Genomic DNA, 20593 nt, shown 5'->3' on the forward strand with positions numbered 1-20593 from the left:
AGAAAAAAAAACCAACAACAACCAAAAAAAAAAAACCAACAAGAAACCCAACAACCTAGAAGCATGAAACTTTTGATTGGCAGCCTTGTATTGCTGAGGGGGGTCTAAGAAATCACATTTTTCTCATCTGTAAGATGGAAACTATGCATTTGTACTACAACATAAATCTAGATTGTTTTTCAATTATTCAAAGTAAGATATTTAGTTATTTCTTATTGTGATTTATGGAGCCCCAAAGCTGACTTAGGCTTTGGTCTGTAAATGTTTCCAGTGCAGTTACTGCCTACTGAAAGAGGCCTTGAGAGTCCGTGGTGTTTTGGCTGAAGATCCCCAAAATTCTTCCCCCCCGTGTGATTTGTTCTGGTGTCTCATTAATTCAGCCTTGGTTTCCAGGCTGTCTGTCTCTCGGGAGGGCAGCAAAGCCGTGGTGCTTTGCAGTGCTCAGTGACCAAGGTGATGTGAGGAACTCCTAGGAGATGCCTTCTGAGGATGGAAGAGGCCTTCACATCCATCCTGTCCCACCTTTTTCCTTAGATAATTTTAGAAGCTGGAAAAGCCTCTCCACGTGCCATTTCCAAGGTGTTGGCAGGGCAGCTTGGGGAATGTTTGTGGCTTTTTTTTTTATACATATCCCACAGTCACTCAGGTGAGTGGGAGACTGCACAAGCCCTCTAAAGGGTGGTACTGCCCAACCCCTCTGCCAAAAGACCAGCTGCAATTAAAGCAGTCAAACGAGGATCTAATTACAAAAACTCCCTGCATAACTACAGAAATATTTTGTGTAAATTGGTGGAGAAAAAATTTAGTATAAACTCTGCTGCAAGCCAATAAATCTACTTGTGGTGTAGTGCTTCCGGAGACAGCATCTAGTCGATGTCTGCGTGTTCCAGAAAAAGAAAAAGGTTCAATATGTTCTGAAATGCCTTTATCCTGTTTCTCTGCTAACTTCCCCCAAGCCGTTCTGTCTCCTGGAGAGATCCCAAATCCCTGGGACTTCTTCCAGCCCTCCTCTTCGTTGCAGGCGTTACAGGCTCCTGATCAGGAAACAGAAGCGATTGCACGTTATGTGTGTGCCCCAGCAGGATGAAGGGATGCATTCGGCCTTCCAGCATCACCAGCAGCTCCTACCTCATGTGCTGCACAGAAAAAGAGGGATATTGCACAAAGTTACATGGGCAGAGGGGCCAAGTTGGAGCAGGAGCTGTGCCTGGAAGCCCACGTGGCTCTCAGCAGCCAGCCCTCCTTGCTCCCCTTAGTCCCATCGGATGTAGGGTGCATCCAGCGAGCAGCCTGTGGGAGGGAACGTAGAGGGGAATTGCTGCTTCTGTCTGGATATTCCTCAGAGACCACCGGCAGGCCTTATGGGTCCTCTGCTGCTCCCCGCGTGGAGGCGCCAGGTTTTGTTTCCCCTTTGTGGGAGGCTGCTGGGGGAGCACGAGGAGCCTGGCAGTGGGGCAGGTGCCTGGCTGAGTGGGTGTCCCAGGACATATCAGGCTCCAGAAGACCCTCCAGGACAGGTGCATCTCCTGCTCCGTGCTCTCCTGCTCCAGCTACTCCAGCCTACTTTTCTATTATTAAATCATAAAATGATAAGAGGCATAGCCCCGATAGCCCATGCTGAGTCCCCCTGCAGCTCTTCTCGCCAGCAGCACTGAGAGCAGAGGGGCTGTGGCTGGTGGGGTGCTGGGAGGTGCCTGCCCTTCTTGATAAGTAACTTTCTGTGAGTGCTGGCTGCAGGGGAGCATCGGGGGCTTTTCCCCAGAGCTGTGACATCCTTGCCCAGGCCGTGGGACCTGACAGCAGGAGCATATTTCGATGCCAGAAATGTTAATAACATGCCTGCTGTTTTTATTTGTGGTCAGTCTCGCTGGAGATAATGCTGGAGCACATCCTAGCCTGAGCAGGGCAAGGCAGCTGCGTTAGATGCAGGGCTTAATGCCCGCAGATGCTAAAGCCACTGACTAAAGCCACTCTGGTGGCTGGGCTGATTCTGCCAGGTGCTTCGATAGCCACCAGTGTGTGGGTGTTACTGCTGCACCCACAGCTCTCCTTGCCATCTCCAGGCGGCTGTGCCCTCCTTCTCCTGCCCCACGGGCACTGGGCTGCACAGGGCAGGCACGGGGCCCCTGAGCTTTGCAGAAGACAGTGATAATAACCTTTATCCCACCAAAAGTAACTGTCATTTTATAGTCATAACTACTTCCAGTGACTAAATTTCATCTGGCAATCAATAAAGTATACATTAATTACACATTGAAAAGCAGTAAAAGTGTTATTCTTTCCCACAGACTTGCACAGCAAGAAGCTTGGTTCCTAATAAAATGTTAATGTCGTTGCAGCCCAAGGGTTTGTATTATCCCACCAAGGGGCATGGGATAGTGAGCAGCAGCTGGCCACCTCCATCAGGGCCCTGGCTTGGAGGCAGAAGAGCCCACAGCCCCATGGCATCTCCTTTTGCTCTTGGAAACCTGATTGTCCCAATCAAGCAAACAAGGAGCAGTAGGTAATGCACTGCCAAGTGAAGTTAGAGCCAGTCCTGGGCAGAGACTTCCCAGTGGGTTCCCAGCCCTTTGCTGCCTTGGAGCCATGACGGGAGCATGAACACAGGCAGAGGGGTGAAGCAGTGGGTTGGCAGGAGTCATGGAGATGGAGGCTGAGACAATGAAGCTGAGCACCAAGTCCTTCAGCTGCACTAGTACCTGCAAACGAGCTCCCCAGTATCATCTGCAAAAACATCCACCTCATACGTTCTGCATTATTTGACCTTCTGTCCCTACAAATAATAGTGGCAGAGCAACAGAAAGCTCTCTAATGTGCTCACATTGTAATAAAGTAACCCCACTAGGAATAAAATCTAAAGCAATTACTGTGCTAGGTATTATGCTGATTTACCAAATTGCAGTTGAAAGTCAAGAAGAGTTGAGGATACGGTGATAAAACATCTGATCTAAAATCTGACTCTAAATTACCCTTCTGGCCAGCACAGTATTTCAGCCAGAAGAATTGTTATTCCTCTCATTTCTCTTCTTCAAAAATCATCGTTCAAACCAATAATTTTGCACTCCTCATGGATTGGAGTGAGGACTTGTCTGCACTTTGTGCTGTGTGATTAGCTACTAAAGGCAATGCTGAGACTGAAGAACAGAAACTTCCCTCTGCAGGGTGAGGCATACAAAATGAAAACTGTGTGTAAGAAAAAGTCTCTCTTTGGAGCCATTCTGTCCTCAAAATGGAAGAAAAGATGCACCACGTCATATTTGCTTGATGGGTAGAGACTTTCCATCATCTCCTGGTAATTGTGCTGGGCAGAGGGCAGGCAAAGTTCATGGTGCACACTGGCCATGGTGCAAAGCTACTCTCATTGAGGGGACAGGACCTCACCTCGCTTGGCACAAGTCTTATCCTACCAGCATGTGCTGCTGTTGTCAGGGGCCTGAGGTTTGTCAAATGAAGTCCTTTCCTTTGATCCTTCGTGCATAAAGTTTTCAGTATTGCTTGTCAGGACTGGTTTCCCTTCTGTTCAATCATCTTAATAATAATGGCATGGGGTGGGACACGGGGCACTGCTGGTGGGTGATCCCCATCCTGAGAAATCTGTCCAGAGGCACAGCGTCTGCCTGGACGGCAGCCTGCGGGGCTACGTCTCTGCCCCCAGAGGGTTAACACCACTGAGATCCTTGAGATCAGATTTGCTAAACTCCCCATTACATCCCACTGCGTTGCTAATTACATCCTCATAAGCTAAAATCAATTAGAGAGGTTTCTCCCTGCCTGCACTTCTTGACTTCAGTCTCCATCACCAGCCTTGGGCCTGGGAGCACCTGCCTGGGTCCCGCTTCCCCCTGTGGCCCTAGAAGAACCCAGTCCCAAAGCCATTTTGGAGCCTTCTGGTGACAAAAGTGGCACTCGCTGGCTGAAAGCAGGAGCTCTGCAGTGTCCCCTGCATGGGGAACGTGACCTGTGTGGAGCAATTGCAGCCGCTCGGGCACAGGGAGGAGGGGGGGAGCTGATATCCTTCTTCAAATATGGAAAAAATTACTGCAACAAGGAAAGCAATAAATTCTCCCCGATGTTCAAATGTGAGGGATTTGCTTTGTAGGGAGAGAGATTTAGGTTAACTGCCTGGAATTGAAAGGTTTTTAGAGGGAGGTTAGGCACGCAGGGAGGGTTTAGGAAGGGCTGACCCTGCCCAGAGGCACTAGAGGGGATCAGGTAGCTTCTTGAGAGCCAGCTACCATATTTTCTACTAAAGCTGGTCATAAATGAAGGATTCAGGCCAAGGAGAGTGTTCCCAGCCACACCACTGCTGCCTGGCCAATATGCCCTTGGTCTGGGCGAGCGGTGCCTGCACCCTGCCTGCCACCCGTGTCCCCTGCCAGCTGCTGGACGTGTGCCACCAGCCAGCCCCTGTTTGGGTGGCATTTAGCTCAGGGGTCTGGCACAAGGCAGTGCTCTGGTGCTGGCCTCTCCCAGACCTTCTCCTGTGGCTGGCAGCAGCTTCCCTGTGATTTCAGCTTCTCTAAACCACTTAACTGCTGTATGAAAAATATTAAAGTTCAGAAACTCTCCTTGGAATACGTCCTATCTCCTGGCTGCGATAACTTAAGGTAGGTTTTCATCTTAATGTCCTGTTCTCCTCCCCCATTTTAGTAATTGCATATGTGGAAGAAATCTCCTGGCTCTGATACTGCAGGGTAATTATCTGTTCACTGCAAGCTAGCCAGGCAGGGCCGGGATGCCATCGTGCACGCTGCTCCTCAGGAAATTTTATTATGCTCCACGCTTCATTTTCAAATGGATCAAGATGACAGAGGTCAGAGGGGGCTTCACGGTCCGATGCTGGGCACCAGTGAGGAAGAGCCCCACGTTTACAGCTTCCTCCAGCAGCTCTGCTCACTGCCCACCACTAGCACCCTGTGCTGGGAGAGCCCCGATTTCACTGTGCACGTGCCAAGGCTCTCTGTGCTTACACCAGCAGGGTTAATGGGACAAGGAGCAGGCACTTTTTGCTTTGTACCTGCTCTTTAGAGAACAGGAAGAGTGGGGTTAAACAAGTAGCTGTTCTAATGAAAGCTGATTTGTAGAGTTACATCTTGATTTCACGTCTCGCTCTCCTGCAGAGAAGGCAAATGCCCTCAGCAGAGGGGACTGGCACTCGATGGCCTCACGACGACGCTGCCACGGCCTCAGAAGAGGCAGCTAACACAGACGTGGTGTCAGGCTGATTGCAGGAGTTTGTGACCCGCCTGGATCTCTGCGGGGTGCCAGGGGCTCGCCACCCACCTCTCCCAGCCCGCCAAGGGGGCCTGCAGGGCAGAGCCTGCTCCCAAGGCCACCGCGCCCCGTGAAGGCCTCACCCCTGCCTCCCCACAGAGGCCAGAGTGGGAAGCTTCGGGGTGGCAGAGGGTGGGATTTTGGGGTGTGTTTTTTTGTGTCAGCAGGGTGCAGGGTACACATCAACCACAGGACACAGCAGGACCCCCCCCGCGTCCCCCCATGCTCCTTGTCTGGTGGTCAGCAAGGGCCAGGGCCTGGCACCACAGAGGACTTGCTGCACCAGGCACAGGGCACAGCAGTGTTTCTGAAGAGTGTGTAAAACCATTAGGCAATGAAAAAGACCATTTATCTCATCAAAAAAACCCTTAGCTCTGAAGGGTGAGCTCCCTCTGGATTATTAAAATGGTTTGAAGGCTTTAAAAAGTTATTTTAAGTCATTGGAGAACATAAATGTTAAAGCCACTTTCATCATAAACAGGTAACAGTGGGGATAATGGGATCTTAACTATGACATTCGGACCTAAATGAGACCTGATGCCCTGAACTGCGTGAGAAACGCAGCCATGCTGCAGCTTCCCATTTTTCTATTTAAATGCACCCCTGCAGAAATTGGGCCTTATCTAAATGACAGCAACTTGTGTGCGAGTAACACTGTGAGGGGAGACTCTTACGGCCAAGGCTGCCTGTAAAAACAGGCTTAAAATGGTACATTAATTAACGGGTTTCCTCCAGGCAAGTGGCCTGAGGTGTGAAATTTCATGTCGTGTTAGTTTTTATGCCATTCAAATATTCCATCCTTTTTATGTGTTCACCAGGCTTCCTAGGAAGAGATGGAACTGGGCTCCTGTGGGCATCTGGTGGTGGCCTCTGGGCAGCACAGTGCCCCCGTGTCCGCATGGACAGGGCAACGAGCTGATGCTGAGACAGGGAGGTACCCTCTGCTGAGTGTGAAGAGGGTTTTTTCCAATAAAACACGGGAAAAATGTGTGTTTGTCAGCATGGCTGCCATTGCTCAGCCATAATTTTTATTGTCAGGGTGGTCCCTGACATATTTAATTACGTACTGTTACCCAAAGCAAGGGGGGTGGAGAAAGCAAGTGAGGATGTGGTGGGAGAGGAGCAAGGGATGGGGGAGCTTACGAGCACGAGGAAAAGGCACGGTGCATTTTTGGGCTGTGTACCTTGACCCACGTTGGCGAAAGCTGCCCCCAGAATAAGGAGAGACCGGTTCAGTTCTACTTTTCATATGTTTTATTATAAAGAAAGGTAAGATAAGCATTGTGAACCGAATGTGCCAGGTGCTGCGAATGCAGCACCTTCAAACAAAATAAAAAATTAAAAAAAAAAATGCACCTTATGAGAAACTGTAATTATGCTCTCTAATCTTTCATAAATAGACAAAAATCATTGTCAGCAATTTTTAAATAGATGGACATATGGCAGAAAAAATATAATAATGCCATAGAACATGGATATAAATTGTCCATTTCTTGCTGTACAAATAATAGAAACAAGTTTGGCAGGCTTTTTTTGTTGTTTTTGTTTTTTTTATACACATCTCCCTTCTATGTATAACTAAAAAATGTGCTACAATTAATATAAAATGCTTTTACTATAAAGTAAACTACTAATTTTTTTTTTCACAAAAAAATCTTAAAGATGTCTTTAGCACAGCTCTAAAACACTTAGTAAACTACTTACAACTATCCAACAAATTATATTTCATGATCTTTTTCACATTTTTCTCTCATATTTTGCCTTCTGCTCTCTCCCCCCACCTACCTAGGAATAGTTTTTATTTAATTTTTGTATTTTTTTTTTTGCCAGACATCCAAGGCCTTTGCATGTACAATATTCACACAAACTTCACATTTTTCTTGCACAAAGTTTAGTGCTGTTAGCAAGTCAAAAGAGTGCATCCTCCTACTGAGCTGGCCTAATGCTTGAGGACACCAGACCTGGGCTTATGCTGTGTCTAAAAGCAGTTCACTAGGAAAATAGTCTGTAGCTAAGCTGATGGCAAGCAGAAAAATGGTGTCCCCCCTTTTTTTTTTGTTGGTTTTGTGTTTATTTATTTTTTATATATATATATTTTTTTGTTCTTCATGATTTATGAGGTTTTGGGCTTCCACAGAAAGTAGACTTTAGAGTTCACAAATAATCAGAGAAAACTGCTCTTGGAGCCTGGGATCGAAGCCAGCGACGAGGCGCAGTGGTTGCTGCTCGTCCGTAGGACTTGCTCGGTGCCTCTCCGTGTAGTCTGTAGGATAGACCCCCCCCAAGTGTCCTTCATCTGAGCCTCCCCGAACAGGGATGGTGAGCCTTAGGTGAGGTAGAGCGCCTTGTCCCTTGGCAGCATGCTGTAAAAGAAAGGAGAGGCAGGAGGTGAGACAGGCTGGAAAATGTCCGGGAAGTCCCTCAGGAGAGCTGGCTGCCAGCAACAAGCACTTGCGTGGCTGTTGGCATGCTTGCTCTCAGCCCCACCGAGGCTTTTATGGCTCCACGATGCAAAGCATCCAGTGGCTGGCACCTAGGGGCAGGTGTGTGGAGAGGAACCAAGCAGAAGGCACTTGGGACTCTGAGCTTGCTGTAATTTCAGTTCATCCTGAATTGTAACAATAAGGGCTGAGACACCAGGTCACTTCCAGGGGGAATTTTGGCTCTCGCTGGGCTGCAGGGAAGGGCCAAGTCTGGATTTCCCTGCAGAGCACGCAGGTGTGGCACTGGTACCAGCTCCTCCACCATGCAGACACGGTCCTCAGGCTCAGCCATGGGGGGTTAGGAAAGGTGCACTTGCTTTTGGATTAAATGTGTCATTATGATGCTGCACATGGAGTAGGGGGTCACAAAAACGTGATTAAGGGGCTTATGCCTGAAGATGCCTGTGGGTGTCCAGGAGGATTTACAAAAGTGAGGTGGCTGAAGACTGTGGGAACAGGAGACATCACCTGCTCAACGCCCTACTCCTCCTCTCCCAAAATAAGTACAACTAGAAACATTAATAATCAGGATATAAGGGGAAAAAATGCTGTGACAGCAACACCAGCCAGTCTGCCCCTCAGTCTGCTGAAGGCAGCAAGAGGCAAAAGAAGCCCTTGGAAGATGAATGTTCCCCTCTCCCTGGCTGAAGGGCAATTTGGGCTTTGCTCTGATACCCACTTCATTTGAGCGGGTTGTATCGTCTGCACTGCTCTGGCAGAAACATTGTTGGGGCCTTAGAAGTAGTGAAGGACATTACAGAGCTTTGGGAAATTCTGGTGTGGGTGTGATTGTGAGTGGAATAATGGGGAAAGAGCAGACAGCAAGGCAATGCTGCTGCTGATGGAGTGCAGTGCAGAAGAGTCTGCACTTTGTTAGTCTCCACATTTTATAATTTGCATTTAAAATGCAGAGTGTTCCCTACTGCACTCAGCAAAGATTTAATACCAGCGAGCAGCAGTGAGGTATTCCAATACTAAAACTTCATTAATTTTACAAAATATGCTACAGAACACTTCCCAGTTCATTACGGAGTATTACTATAAATAATTGAATCCAAACTAAGTGCATTTGTGGGGTTTTGTCTTTGTCTTTTTAGAGAGTTTGCTCACTTAGTTTCTGATTCAGAAACTTCCCCCACTTAGAGTGGATTGCTTCATCATTAGCAGGAATGAGCACGGCTGTCAGCATCGGGATGAAGTGGCTCTACATGGCATCGTGCATCTGGACAAGGCATATCTGGGAGCGTCCCAGCTTCTAGCCCAAGGGAGTGGGAAGAGGGGAGAAAAGTTGCCCAATGACAACACATTTATAATGGTGGCATCACACAACGACATGCAGGTATATTTTCAGCAGCTAACATAACTATCAGGCCTAGGCTATGGATAAGGTGAAATCCATGGGGATTTCAGAAAACACACAAAGATCAACACGGGCTGGGAGGGCCTTGGAGCTGTCTGATTCCACCCAAAGCAGGGCCATCTAGGTGCAGGTTTCTCAGCATCTTCAGAGTAACACCATGTCTGAATAACAGCATCTCCAAAACCTGGTGGATACAGTTACCTCTTGCAAATGAGAAGGACATAGGGAGATGACTCAAGTTCAGTGTTACCACCCCAAATCTAAATAGTAGGAGGCAAAAGTGAACGAATCCCAAAGAGAGCTTTGGTATGGAAAGAGCAGAAAAAATGGTGAGGTGCCTTGAGGAATTAGGAAAGACTTGCAAGTATTTGCAAACCACGCTGCAACCTTGGTAGAGGTGAGCTAGCTGCTGTGGAGAAAGTGACTGCAAAACACAGGTATTCGATGGGTGCCTGGGAAAGAGCAAGCATGAGAACAAGGTAGGGGAAATGGGGGGCTGTGTAAATATAGTTTGTGATACGATGGCAAAAAGTGCTGAAATTGTATGCTGCAATTGCTTGTGGGAGGTGATAGTCATGTACTGAGTGGGAATGGAGAAATGCTGCCCATGACTTTGCTAGCAATCTAGGGTAGCTTGGGCTTAAGCCCAGAGGAAGCTAGGAAAATTGGATGGAAGTCAGTGAGCACAAACTCATTAAGAAAAGGGAAGGGGATGGGCTAAGAAACATCTAAATCCCTCTCTCATATGGCTCATTTATGAATTAAGGCGTGCCTGCTCACAGGATCCTGGATCTGAGGGGTATAAGTGAAGAAGTATCATTTAATGGCATTTTAACTAGCACTGACTGGCTGAAAAAAAGCTTCAGCAATTCTTCCTGAAAGGATTTGCTCAATAAGGAGGGACAGAGAGAAAGCCAATCTCGTTGGCTTTCCTGAAGTTGTCTGGGTGAAAAACACAAAAGGAAATGCAAGACTGGGGGGGTTTACCCCAGCTAACCCGGTGTCGACATCATGGGAACTGAGGAAACACCAAGCTCATGGCACGGAGGCGAGGGTGAGCCCACGGGCAACTTTGATCAGAGCTTGCAATTAGTGCAAAACTGGAGAAAGAGCTCAGGCAGGAAGAAGATGATGAGAGCCAGATAAACCTCTTTTTGGGACAAGCACAAACGGAGACACAGGGGCTGCAGTTCAGCAGTAAGAGGGTTGGTCCTACAGATGCGTGCCGACACTGCAGGCAGCACAGCACACACACTTTGGTAGCAAACACGAGGGGCTGGCAGCAGCAGGAGGTGGTGGCACTGCTGATGCCCCAGGCTTTACAATCAAATGGAAAAAGTCAGCTCTGGGAGCTGGGTTTCCAGCGGCTCGTCTGTCTCTAGCCAGAGGAGATGGGCTCTTTCCTTAAGAGACGACGGCATTTTTTAGTGCACTAAGCGCCCTCGGCAGTACTGATCCATATGCATCTGAGTTCATTGCTGTAACCTACTCTAATAATTATCTGGAAGTCTCTGCATAATCTGTCTGGTTTTAAAATATATTTTTTTTCCAGGAAGCTGCGATAAACCCATGAAATTCGATATTTCTGCTGTGACAAAGGCATGAAATGCATGAGCTTTGATCATGAATTGCATGGGCCCTCTGCTAACAATATGGCGCTCCAGCCGCATGGCAAAGAGCTTGTTTTAGCAACACAAAACCCAGTCCTGCCTGCAACGTTAGCATTTCACCTGTGTCTGGGAGACGCTTCTGCTCAGCTCCTTTGCAAACTGGGACCCGTGTGCCATAACCCTCCAAGTGTTTTGCCCACAGGATCTAAAATTACATTTATCATCGAGCGCCAAATAGCTTCCTCTTGTTGGGTCGTCTGCGGAGCCCTCAGTATGGACCACGCCAAATTCCCTGGCAGAGCCCAGAATAATCCCTGTAGCTGAGCACCCTCGGCAGGCAGACAGCAGCCATATTCTAATGGCTCGGTGAGTTATTTATTTCCCTGAAAGAAATAAATGTCTGTACAGTCTGTGCCCAGCCCAGCCATTGTAAGTGCACTGCTGGCACAGGCAGGAGCTGTACTCTGAAAAGCCTGGGAGCTTGCTATTATCTCCAGTGAAAGCACTATGTTCCAGCACTTCAAGCAAATCAAACAATACTCAGAAGCTACTAAGCCTCCTTCCCTACCTGCTCTAGCAGCAAACCCCGTGCCTGATTTAAAGAGTACATGAGCAGTCTCGAAACTATTACTGCTGAACCAAGAGCACCTGATTAGGCTGAGGTTGGAAATGGCTTTCACACCCTCACTGCTCCTCAGCTTTGAGACAATCGTGATGTTTTTAATTATTGGGGAATTCAAGCAGCATTGAAAGGACCTTCGTGCTGGAGCTTGTAGGCTGCAAGGGGAAAGATCTGCACAGATGTCGGTGGCCTTTCCTGCAAGGTGCAGAGGACCAGAGCATCACGCAGCTCATGGGAGGAGAAGGCTTTGAACCCTCTCATGGCTAAACCCTAGGGTGGATAAGGGATCTGCTGCTAGAGACAGCCAGAGATTGTGGCCTTGGCAATAAAAGCAAACACTTTAGAAGGAGAAGCACTTTGCTTACGGATGTGGCCAAATGCCCTCAAAGCCCACCATCTCTTGGGACTCACTGGGCAGCCACAGTGGAGCTCCTCAACAAGAGTTTAGTTCTCTCAAGCAAGCAGCAAAACCACAAACTGGCTGCTTGGGCTGCACACAGCAGCCGCTGCTGGCCAGCCCACATAATAATCTGACAAGTAGTTCTAAAACACTCATTTCCAGGGCATAATGCACCAAACACTCACAGGACATGGATTTCTTTCCTGTTCCTTGGGTGATGGCCATGCATGACCCAATGCATGCAATAGGCTGGGCTTCCCTGTCCTGCTCTGGAAGGAAGTGTGTCAAGGTCTCCCATTGCCAATGGCATAGAAACCCCCCAAAAGAGAAAACCCCTCATGTCCAATGATGACATTATCCATGATTTTTTTAGCTACCTGCTTCCACAGCATCACATCAGTGAGCCTACAGAGGAGAGGAAACCGTGAGCATCATTCACCATAACGAGCCTAACCACTTGCTGTATGTTTGGGGGCAGGTTCTCAACTGCTGCAAGCTGCTGGACTACCAACAATTTACAATCACACTGTGTATCCTGTACTTTCTGGTTAAAAGATGCTGACCCATTTGGCTTGGAGGAGGCAGGAAAACCACTGCAGAAATTGCTTCTGCAGCTCAGTGATGGCTCAACCATGCCCCAGTGGCTCTTCAAGCCCAGGGCTCTTGTCAGACCATGGGAGGAAGGAAGCACCGTGATAAGGAGATGCAAACTGTGCCACACGGCATTTTCCTCTTTTTATCACCCGTCCCTGTTTGAACATCAGATGACCGTATGGTCACCGTTCAGGTGACAGAAAGCACAGGAGAGATGCCCCATTGTGTCTACTGGCCTGCAGTGGTTGATCCCACACTCTCTGCTGGGGTAGTCGCTGTCCCACTCAGTGCTTCCTGGAGGATTTGATGCACCAGGCGAACGGGGTCCGACGCTGTTTTGAAACTCAGACGAAATATGCGAAAAGTCCTGCGGGGTGGAGGAAAGGAAGGGTTACACGTGCCCACGGAGGCAGGAGAAAACAAAGATCTAATAATATTGCACAGACACGTCTGTGTGCCCCAAAAACACTGCAGTACAGGGTGTGGGAGCACTTACATTGGGAAAGCAGCGAGTCCAGCCCAGGACCTGAAACCCCCTGGTGGGACTGAGCGGAACGTGAGATGCTGCAAGCAGGTGTCCACGCAGCCACGTCTGCCCTGCACCCCTCTGCCCACCTCTTGTTTTTTGGGTCCTCAAAGGGACAGTAAGTGGCTGCAGAAGCATGGCCAGGAAAGCCTTCGCATCAGCATGCGGGCAGTCAAACCCATTTTTCCACTCGAAGTGCAGCTCCCTTTGCAGTAATGCATTAGCCCCTCGTAATGTACGGTAACAAGGCAAGGAACAGCCACACAAGCAATACTCTCTCCATCAGCTGTCACTGCTGGCAATTTACAAGGGCTCTGTGGGGCTGTTTTATCTGAAAGCCCATCGCGATCCTGATTTTTTGGGGACTGCTTAATTAGGCAGTGCATATAAAGAAAGAGAATCATGGTAGTTACCTGACCAAGAATATGGTTTTCTCCAAAATGTCAAAATTAAGAAAGCGTGTCTTTTTTTTTTAACCACTTAAAATTTTCTTAACAAAGATGTGGAATGAAGCTTCACAAAATGCTGCTCTCAGCAACAAAAAATACCCCAATTAAAGTGATTATGAGGATCCCCTTTTACGCTCATTTTTGCATGTGGGCTATCGCTGAATTACAGAAGCCACGTTTGCTTATGTAGACCCAAAGTAAAATCACCATGCTGCAGACGTTCCTTGGGATACCCTGAGCAGGCTGGGAATGAAAACCTGTTCTAGGATCTGATGTTCCCAAATATGTCATCTTTCTCTTACTGACAGGGATAACTGTGCTTCCACATCCCTGCTCTCCTTTTCCTTGCTTTCACTGCAGTAGCTATTCCAAAATTAACAGTTTCTGTTTTCTCAAAGCTAGTTCCAAACTGAATGGGTCACATTATGTGAAAGAAAGCTTTGTACATCACTAAAATACTGTGTGAATTTTGTGATATATAGCTAGTAAACACGTGAAACACAAATTATTCAACCATCTGGGTGAATAATGCAGTTAAAAGTATCATCAAGTAAATGGTAGCAGCTGTGAATTCAGAGCATATGTCCTTCACTGTGAATAGTTGGTCCAGTTCATATTCCAGATGGAGAAACTCTGGAAACCACTCATCTCCCTCTCCATGTACTGGCATGTTCTCTATAAGGTGGAGGCAGTGGTTCTTACTACTGCCAGTTTTTCCTCCAGACACATTTTCTTACTGGATTTAGAGAAGGGAAGCAGTGACGCCTCCATGTGGGCTGCCAGCCTGAGCTGGCCATGGCTAGGGGTGGTTTCTGTTGGTAGGTTTTACACCTTGTAGCCAGGTCTGTGGGATTCGTGTCCTGCTGGTAGGGTTAGCATACGTGCAGGCATCCTCTTGGCTCTCTGCCACCACAGCGATGTTCTCCAATGTTTTGGAGAAACACTCATTTTCCGTCCTGCTAGTGACGTTCCTTCTACCTTTTTCTTCTTCCTCCTGGTGAGCCCCACCTCTCGTTCTCCCACAGCCTTTCAGCCCTCCCTTCTTTCAGCAGCATCACCGGGGGGCTTCCCGCTGACCACCCACCCAACCACCTCAGAAGACCATTGGTGAACCCCTCCCAAACGCCGCTGGGGGCCACGAGCGCATCGCCGGCCGAGCACTCACCTGCTGCCCGGGAGGCGAGGAGTTCATGGGGGGCTGTACCTGTAGTGCCATGGGGGGGGACAGGAGGGGCTGCTGGGGGACCTGCTGCATGCTGAGGGGCTGGCTGAGGAGGGAGCTCTGCGGGTGGTGCAAGGAGAGCTGCTGGTGGAGGGGAGGGCTGATCTGGAAGGCGGGCGGCGGGGAGGCACTGATGCTGGGCAGCATGGGCTTGGAGGGCAGGGTCCGGGGCAGGCTGGGGTGGGGGTGGCCGCGGTAGCTCTGCAGGTCCGACGGGGACAGGAAGGAGCCCAGGCCGGGGTAGGGCGACGAAGCCTGCGGGGGCATCGGGTACATGGGCTGCTTGGGCGGGATCATCTTGGAAGGTGGGGTGGCTTGGGCGCTTTTCGTCTCCCCCTGGTCGGCAGAGCTCTGTGGGAAAACAGACCGCAGGCAGGTGAGGGAGGAAGGCAGGGTGGTTATCCGTCCCCAGGCACCTCTGCTGCCCAAACAGGCTGCAGGCACCAGGGCAGGAGCGCAGTTTGCAGAGACGTCCACATGGAGCCTGTGCTGACTGCACTGCTGAGCCCCACTCCCATCCCACCCAGCCAGCACGTGCATCTCCAGCACCAGGGCTAGCAAGGGGGCAGCAGGCTGGGCCTGGCACCCAGACCTCTGAAATTAACCTCCAGAAACTCCACCGTACATTCAGCAGAGCCTAGAGCATGGGAGAGGCATCAACCGGCACACAGGCAAGTTGCCCGTCCGCAGCTCACCGCATGGGTCCAAACAGGTGGGTGAGAAAATCACTTTTGCTTCCCGTAAAGCACAAACGGGATGGTAAAAATTCTGCTTGCTTAATCTCGAGCATTCCTGCAGCCCTGTGGGCCTATAACGCACAACACAATGGTGGCCTCATTTCTGCAGGAAAAAGGGACGAATGACAGGACATTTTCTGTCTCGGACAATGAGGTTTTTGTCCGGTGATGGGCTCTGTAACAATCCTCCAGATCTTTTCTCACCCAGCAGCAGGGAACATACTGTGCTGTTTTACTCAAAATATAGTTGCTCTTCTGCAAAAAAATTGGTTATTGGAGAGATGGGGAAGAAAATGAAATCATGATGTGTGGTGACTCCATGCCCTCCATGCCACCTGCCCCACATTGATGCTGCACACGTTCAAATCAAGACCCTCATAGGTCACCAGAGGGACTAAGAAGAGCTTTTAAACCCCAAAATAGCCCTTTCTATGCCCATTTTAGACACCTGTCCTTGCTGCTGATCAGTTCACAAGTTAATGGTGATAGTGCTCATGCCTGTGCAAAAGCCTTGAGCCTTTCCAGCTCACCACCAGCCGCATGCATCCTGCAGATTTGGGACATCACATTATCTCCTGTGGCAGCTGCATGTGATTTTTAAGTACTGAGGCTGTGGTACCGTACCAAGCACAGACAGTACATACAGCACAGCACATCAAGGGAGCAGGAACCGGACAAGTCATCAAGATGCTCTGGTCCTGCTCTGCCACCCACAGTGCCCAGTGCACGCCAGCACTGCCCAGAGCATGTCCCAGTGCTGTGCCAGGAGCTGTGGGTGTGCTGGAAACCCTGCAAAGGCCCTGTGGGGCTGCGTGTCTGTGTTTGGCCAAACAACACAAATGGACCAAGAGATGGACCAAGTCACCAGAGATGTGACTTCATGGGGCAGCTGAAGGTGTGGGCAGCAAGGAGAAGCAGGTTTGTGGAGTGGCAGCCACAAGAGCAACCAGGCTGTCCCTGCCTTTTTCTGTGCCCGTCCTCAGTCCTGGCACTGAGGTGGGAGCAGGCAGCAGACACGTACCTTGGAGACCAGGCTGGCCCGGTACGCAGCCAGGGCTTTCAGATACTCCTTCTTCGCCGCTTCTGTTTTCCTCTTATAAGCCTGAAAGGACCAGACAATGAAGAATGGTTAATAAAGCAGCACCGGCTGCTGCTGGGCTCGGCTGCACCCTGCCTGCTCTGCCGGACCTCCTCCCACCGATGGGGATGGGGCTTTGAATCACATGCATGAAAACCTCAGCTCTGCTGGAGAGGAATTTACCCCAAATCAAGCAAATAAAGCCCTGGGAGGCTGCTAAGGGAGAAACCACTGAATTCGCTTCCTGATAGGAACTGGAGGAGACTGCGATCCAGGCTTTTGGAAAAACAAGACAAAGGGCCAAATCCCCAAATTATAACAAAAAATAGTGAGACATTCAGAAATCCTACACCACTGCCTCATTTTCCCAGCTTTCCCGTTACTGAGCCAAGAGCTCCCACTCTGCAGCTCTTCTCTGTAGCTCTGGCAGCTGGGAAGCCCCTTCCCTGGCATATCAAAGTCGAGATTTTTGCCTAATCTTATGACTCAAGGAGCTGGGGCTTTCAGAGAAACAGTAAGTATCAGGAGGGTTTGCTACGCTAAGTAAAGAAAAAGCTTTGTAGGAGTGGATTAGTGTTTATTCTCCCCTCTCCACCCTGCAGCTTCACAGGGCTGGTCTCCTTTCTGCCCTGAGTTAGCTCCCCTTGCAGGGAAGTATAACAGCACAATCCAGGCAGGATGACTCCCTGTGTGGTAAAACAGATTAAGCCGAGCAAGCAAGAAGAACGTTTTAAAATGGAATAATAATAATAAAAAAAAAAGCGAAAGGAAGAATCTCCCAAGTAAAATATCCATCAGCCCTCTCCTCCACTGGAAACTCGAAGTGGCACAAATGAAGGTAATTTCAATTAGAAGAGCTTTGCATACATTTAATTCTGCTCTAAAAACAACATCAGCTTTGAACAGTCAATGTGCTGAAGCTTGGTGGGGAAATTGAGCTTTTTTCCACGGCAAATTTCCTACGGATGGGGGAGGTTGGGAACAAATAGTTAAAAATCGCTCCGAGGAAGCCTGATTGCTTGCTCCTCTCACCTGGTGTCTGGGTGCCCAGACCAGAACGTCCCAGCCCTGAGCATACCGGCATCGGTGCTGCTGCCCCGGGGCGATGCTGGGAGGTGACAGATTCGGGGTGATTCCCACTGACTTTAAAAAAAAAGGGTGGTGCCGCTGAAATTCAAGCAAGGAAGCAAAAATGCTGCAGCAGACCAGTGCTTTCACAAAACCGGTTTTGGTTGTGCAAATTTAGCAGAATTTCCTCTTCTGTTTGGGAGCTTGACTCAGCATTGTTTTCATGTTGTGCTTTTGTAGTTCCTGTGCCACCTGCCATGACAGCACCCGAAACTCCCTTCTGATAGAAAATAACCTCTGAACAGAAAAAAGCAGTTCCAGCAGCCGAGATGTCCACTTACTTGAATTTCAATTTAAAATCAGCACAGATAAATTCTATTAAAAATGGATTTTCACTGCTAAATCTGAGCGAATCCTTCAGTGAAACATTTTGCCTGGACACACCGGAGGTCTCAGACGGTAATTTTCTGAAACGGAGCGTTTTCCTAAGTTTGTCTTTGGCTTTATGGTATTCGGCAAGTATTACATTTGGTCCATTCAGAACAAAATTACATTTTGAAATGTCAGCCTGAAGAAGAGTTTGCCTGTGAAAAGCAACTATTTCTTCAAACCGTATCAGTTACCCTAATAAAGGCCATTACCTCTCCCTACAGCCCTTGCCTCCCCGATGCCCATAGCCCACCGCAGTAACTCCAGCATTTACTGTAAAACAGAGACGTGGGGTTTCCATCAGCTCTGCTTCCAGCAGATGCTCGTAACTGCGGTATCTGATGCGCCTGCACAATGAAATATGAATTCCTGCATCTCAGCCTGCTATAACGATGGGTGCTGATGAATTGAAAACATTTTTATTTTTTTCCTCTGTAATAGCAAAATGCCATCAGTGTGTCTTTTTTTTTTTCTTTTTTTTTCTTTTTTCCTTTCTTTCTTTTTTTTTTTTCTTGACAATGGAGGAAACCAAAGTACTCATAGCTACATGGACATAAATTTGATTATTAGGAAGATTTGTCTGGAAAAAAAGCTTCAATTTATGACTGTGGACAGGGAGAGGGCAGGTCAGTTAGACTTCCTTAACCCAAATGCAAATAAATGCCTAACTAACCAATTCGGTGCCTATCTTCATCTCAGCCACTTGTTCTTTTGTGCTATTTTCTCACTCTTCACCCGTCCTTGTCTTCCCTAGCAAGCGGGGGCTGTGCTGTGCTTGTGTCTGCAGAGACACCGTGTGTGGCTGAGCCCCAGGCCAGCTCCTGCCCCAGCCCTGGCCACGAGCCTGGTCCAGGGAAGGGCAAGAGGAGGGCAAGCCCACGCTATGCCCATGGCTGCTCTCCCACACCCGGCTATTTCCACCTCAGCAGCATTCCCGGGGCTTCACCTGGTTGGTGACTGTCCCTGTGCTGGGTCTCCTGCGGTGCTACAGGAGGGGACATCGTTCCTGCACCCACACGCTGCTCCATCGCGGGCGTTTAACAGCAAAGACGCAGCCTGCCACGACAGCCCCGCACACAACTTCGCACCAATCCTCTGTGTAAAAGCAGCTTCAGCGCTGTATTTATACCCTTTAAAATTTTAATTTAAACATTGACAAAACCATGTTACTTTCTAATTAAATCCCATTTTCTCCCAGGGATTTTAATTTCCAAGTAATTTATCAGATTTAAGGATCCTCAAAACATTTTGCATGTTTTCCTTTCTAACCTGCCATGCCCGCTGATTTATTTTTCTTATTTGCTAGCAGGAGGATTCATTAGTCATTAAGCGAGTGGGTGGGTTGGGGGGGGGAGCAGAAACGGTTAGTGATTATGAAAACAAAAAATCAGAGCTGTAAGAAGCATATGTTGGGATCGTAATCCTGACACCTCTGTGTCTCAGCAAAGCAGCTAGTAATTGTACCGTAATGAAATGTTCTTGTTTGATAACCAGTTAATTAGAGAAGACAATTATTCCAAACCCCGCTGACGCCCACGAGCAGCTCAGTGTCGTGCAGGCAGCGACAGCAGTAGCTGCTGTCAGTAACCTCTGCATCCCAGCCCCTGAACGACAACGCTGCTTTCCGAGCTGGACAAGAACAAAAAGGACCCCAGCTCTGCCCCGAGCCCCTTCTGATACTCCGTGCAGGGGGCTGCCTTCATTTTGCAGCAGCAAGGTCCGCGGAGCCCCTCTGCTGCATCCCTAGCTGAAGTTTGGGGCATTTTGTTTCCAGAAAGAGACAGAGACCATCAGGAGAGAGGAGCTGAAAAATGCACAAAGGTCACCGGAGTGGTGCTGAAGGACTCTGTTTACTTAGACAGAAGACCAGGAGGAGCCACAGCCTGCAAATGTGACACTGCGAAGAAGGAGGCAGTGAACCATCCTCGGCATCGAGTGCAGATAGGAAAAGAGGCAATAAGTTTAAGCTGTAGCAAGGGAAATGTTGGCTAAGCAAGACGAGAGTGTTCCTAACAGGAAGGATAATTAAGCACTGGAAGAGATTGCCTGGGGAGATGTGTAATCTCCACCACTGAAGGTTTAAGGACAGATTAGGCACATATCCATCAAGAATGGCTTAAGTAGAGATGATCCTGACTTCAGGCAGCAGTGTGGTCTGGCTGACCTCTTAAGTCTCTCCTCGCTCTCCTTTCTCTGACTCCGTGACTTTTTTCCCCTCAGATGTATACATTTGGATCTTATTCTGCTTGTAAATCTGGAGGGCTTTTTCTTGTAACAGTTATAGCCTTTCCTTGAAAATCTCTCTTTGCATCACTAGAACTTATGGTTTACTTACAATGACAGCTCGAAAGCACTTCCTCCCCGCCTGGCAGTGTCCGCCACACCACCCATTTGCTTTGCCTGCAGCCTCCACACGGCTTCATCCTTCCATCAGAAACGCATGCAGCAGGTACAGCCACGCCACCCTCCTATCCCCCCCAGCTCTTCCTCACCTCCCTGCACTCCCCTCCATGTCCCTCCTGCCATCTCCTGGGGACAACTTAATCTGTCCTCCCCCCACCAAAATTAGCTTACCCAAACCACGTTTTTTGGCTGTAAATCTCAGCACGTCTCCTTCTGTCTAACAGCTATACCCTGGATTGCTGAAGCCTGAGGCCACCGAGCTTGGACATGGGAAGCACCTGGCACCCACCACGAGGAGGGGTTTGAGCAGTGCTCAACGTCCCCAGGCTCCCCCAGCT

General features: G+C 48.9%; 1 protein-coding gene across 1 annotated transcript in view; it reads right to left on the reverse strand.

The window, feature by feature from the left end:
• Window positions 1-7600: 7600 nt before the first annotated feature.
• TOX2 (TOX high mobility group box family member 2) overlaps window positions 7601-20593 on the reverse strand; it is a gene marked incomplete at both ends in the record, with an annotated part of 129060 nt that continues 116067 nt past the window's right edge. The window contains 4 exons of the mRNA XM_084296454.1: window positions 7601-7637; window positions 12580-12710; window positions 14484-14891; window positions 16299-16379. Of these exons, the coding sequence (XP_084152580.1) occupies window positions 7601-7637; window positions 12580-12710; window positions 14484-14891; window positions 16299-16379 (657 nt within the window). The remainder of the gene's footprint in view (window positions 7638-12579; window positions 12711-14483; window positions 14892-16298; window positions 16380-20593) is intronic.

This window comes from Netta rufina, assembly GCF_964035555.1.
Source record: "Netta rufina genome assembly, chromosome: 16".
Classification (NCBI taxonomy): Eukaryota; Metazoa; Chordata; class Aves; order Anseriformes; family Anatidae; genus Netta; species Netta rufina.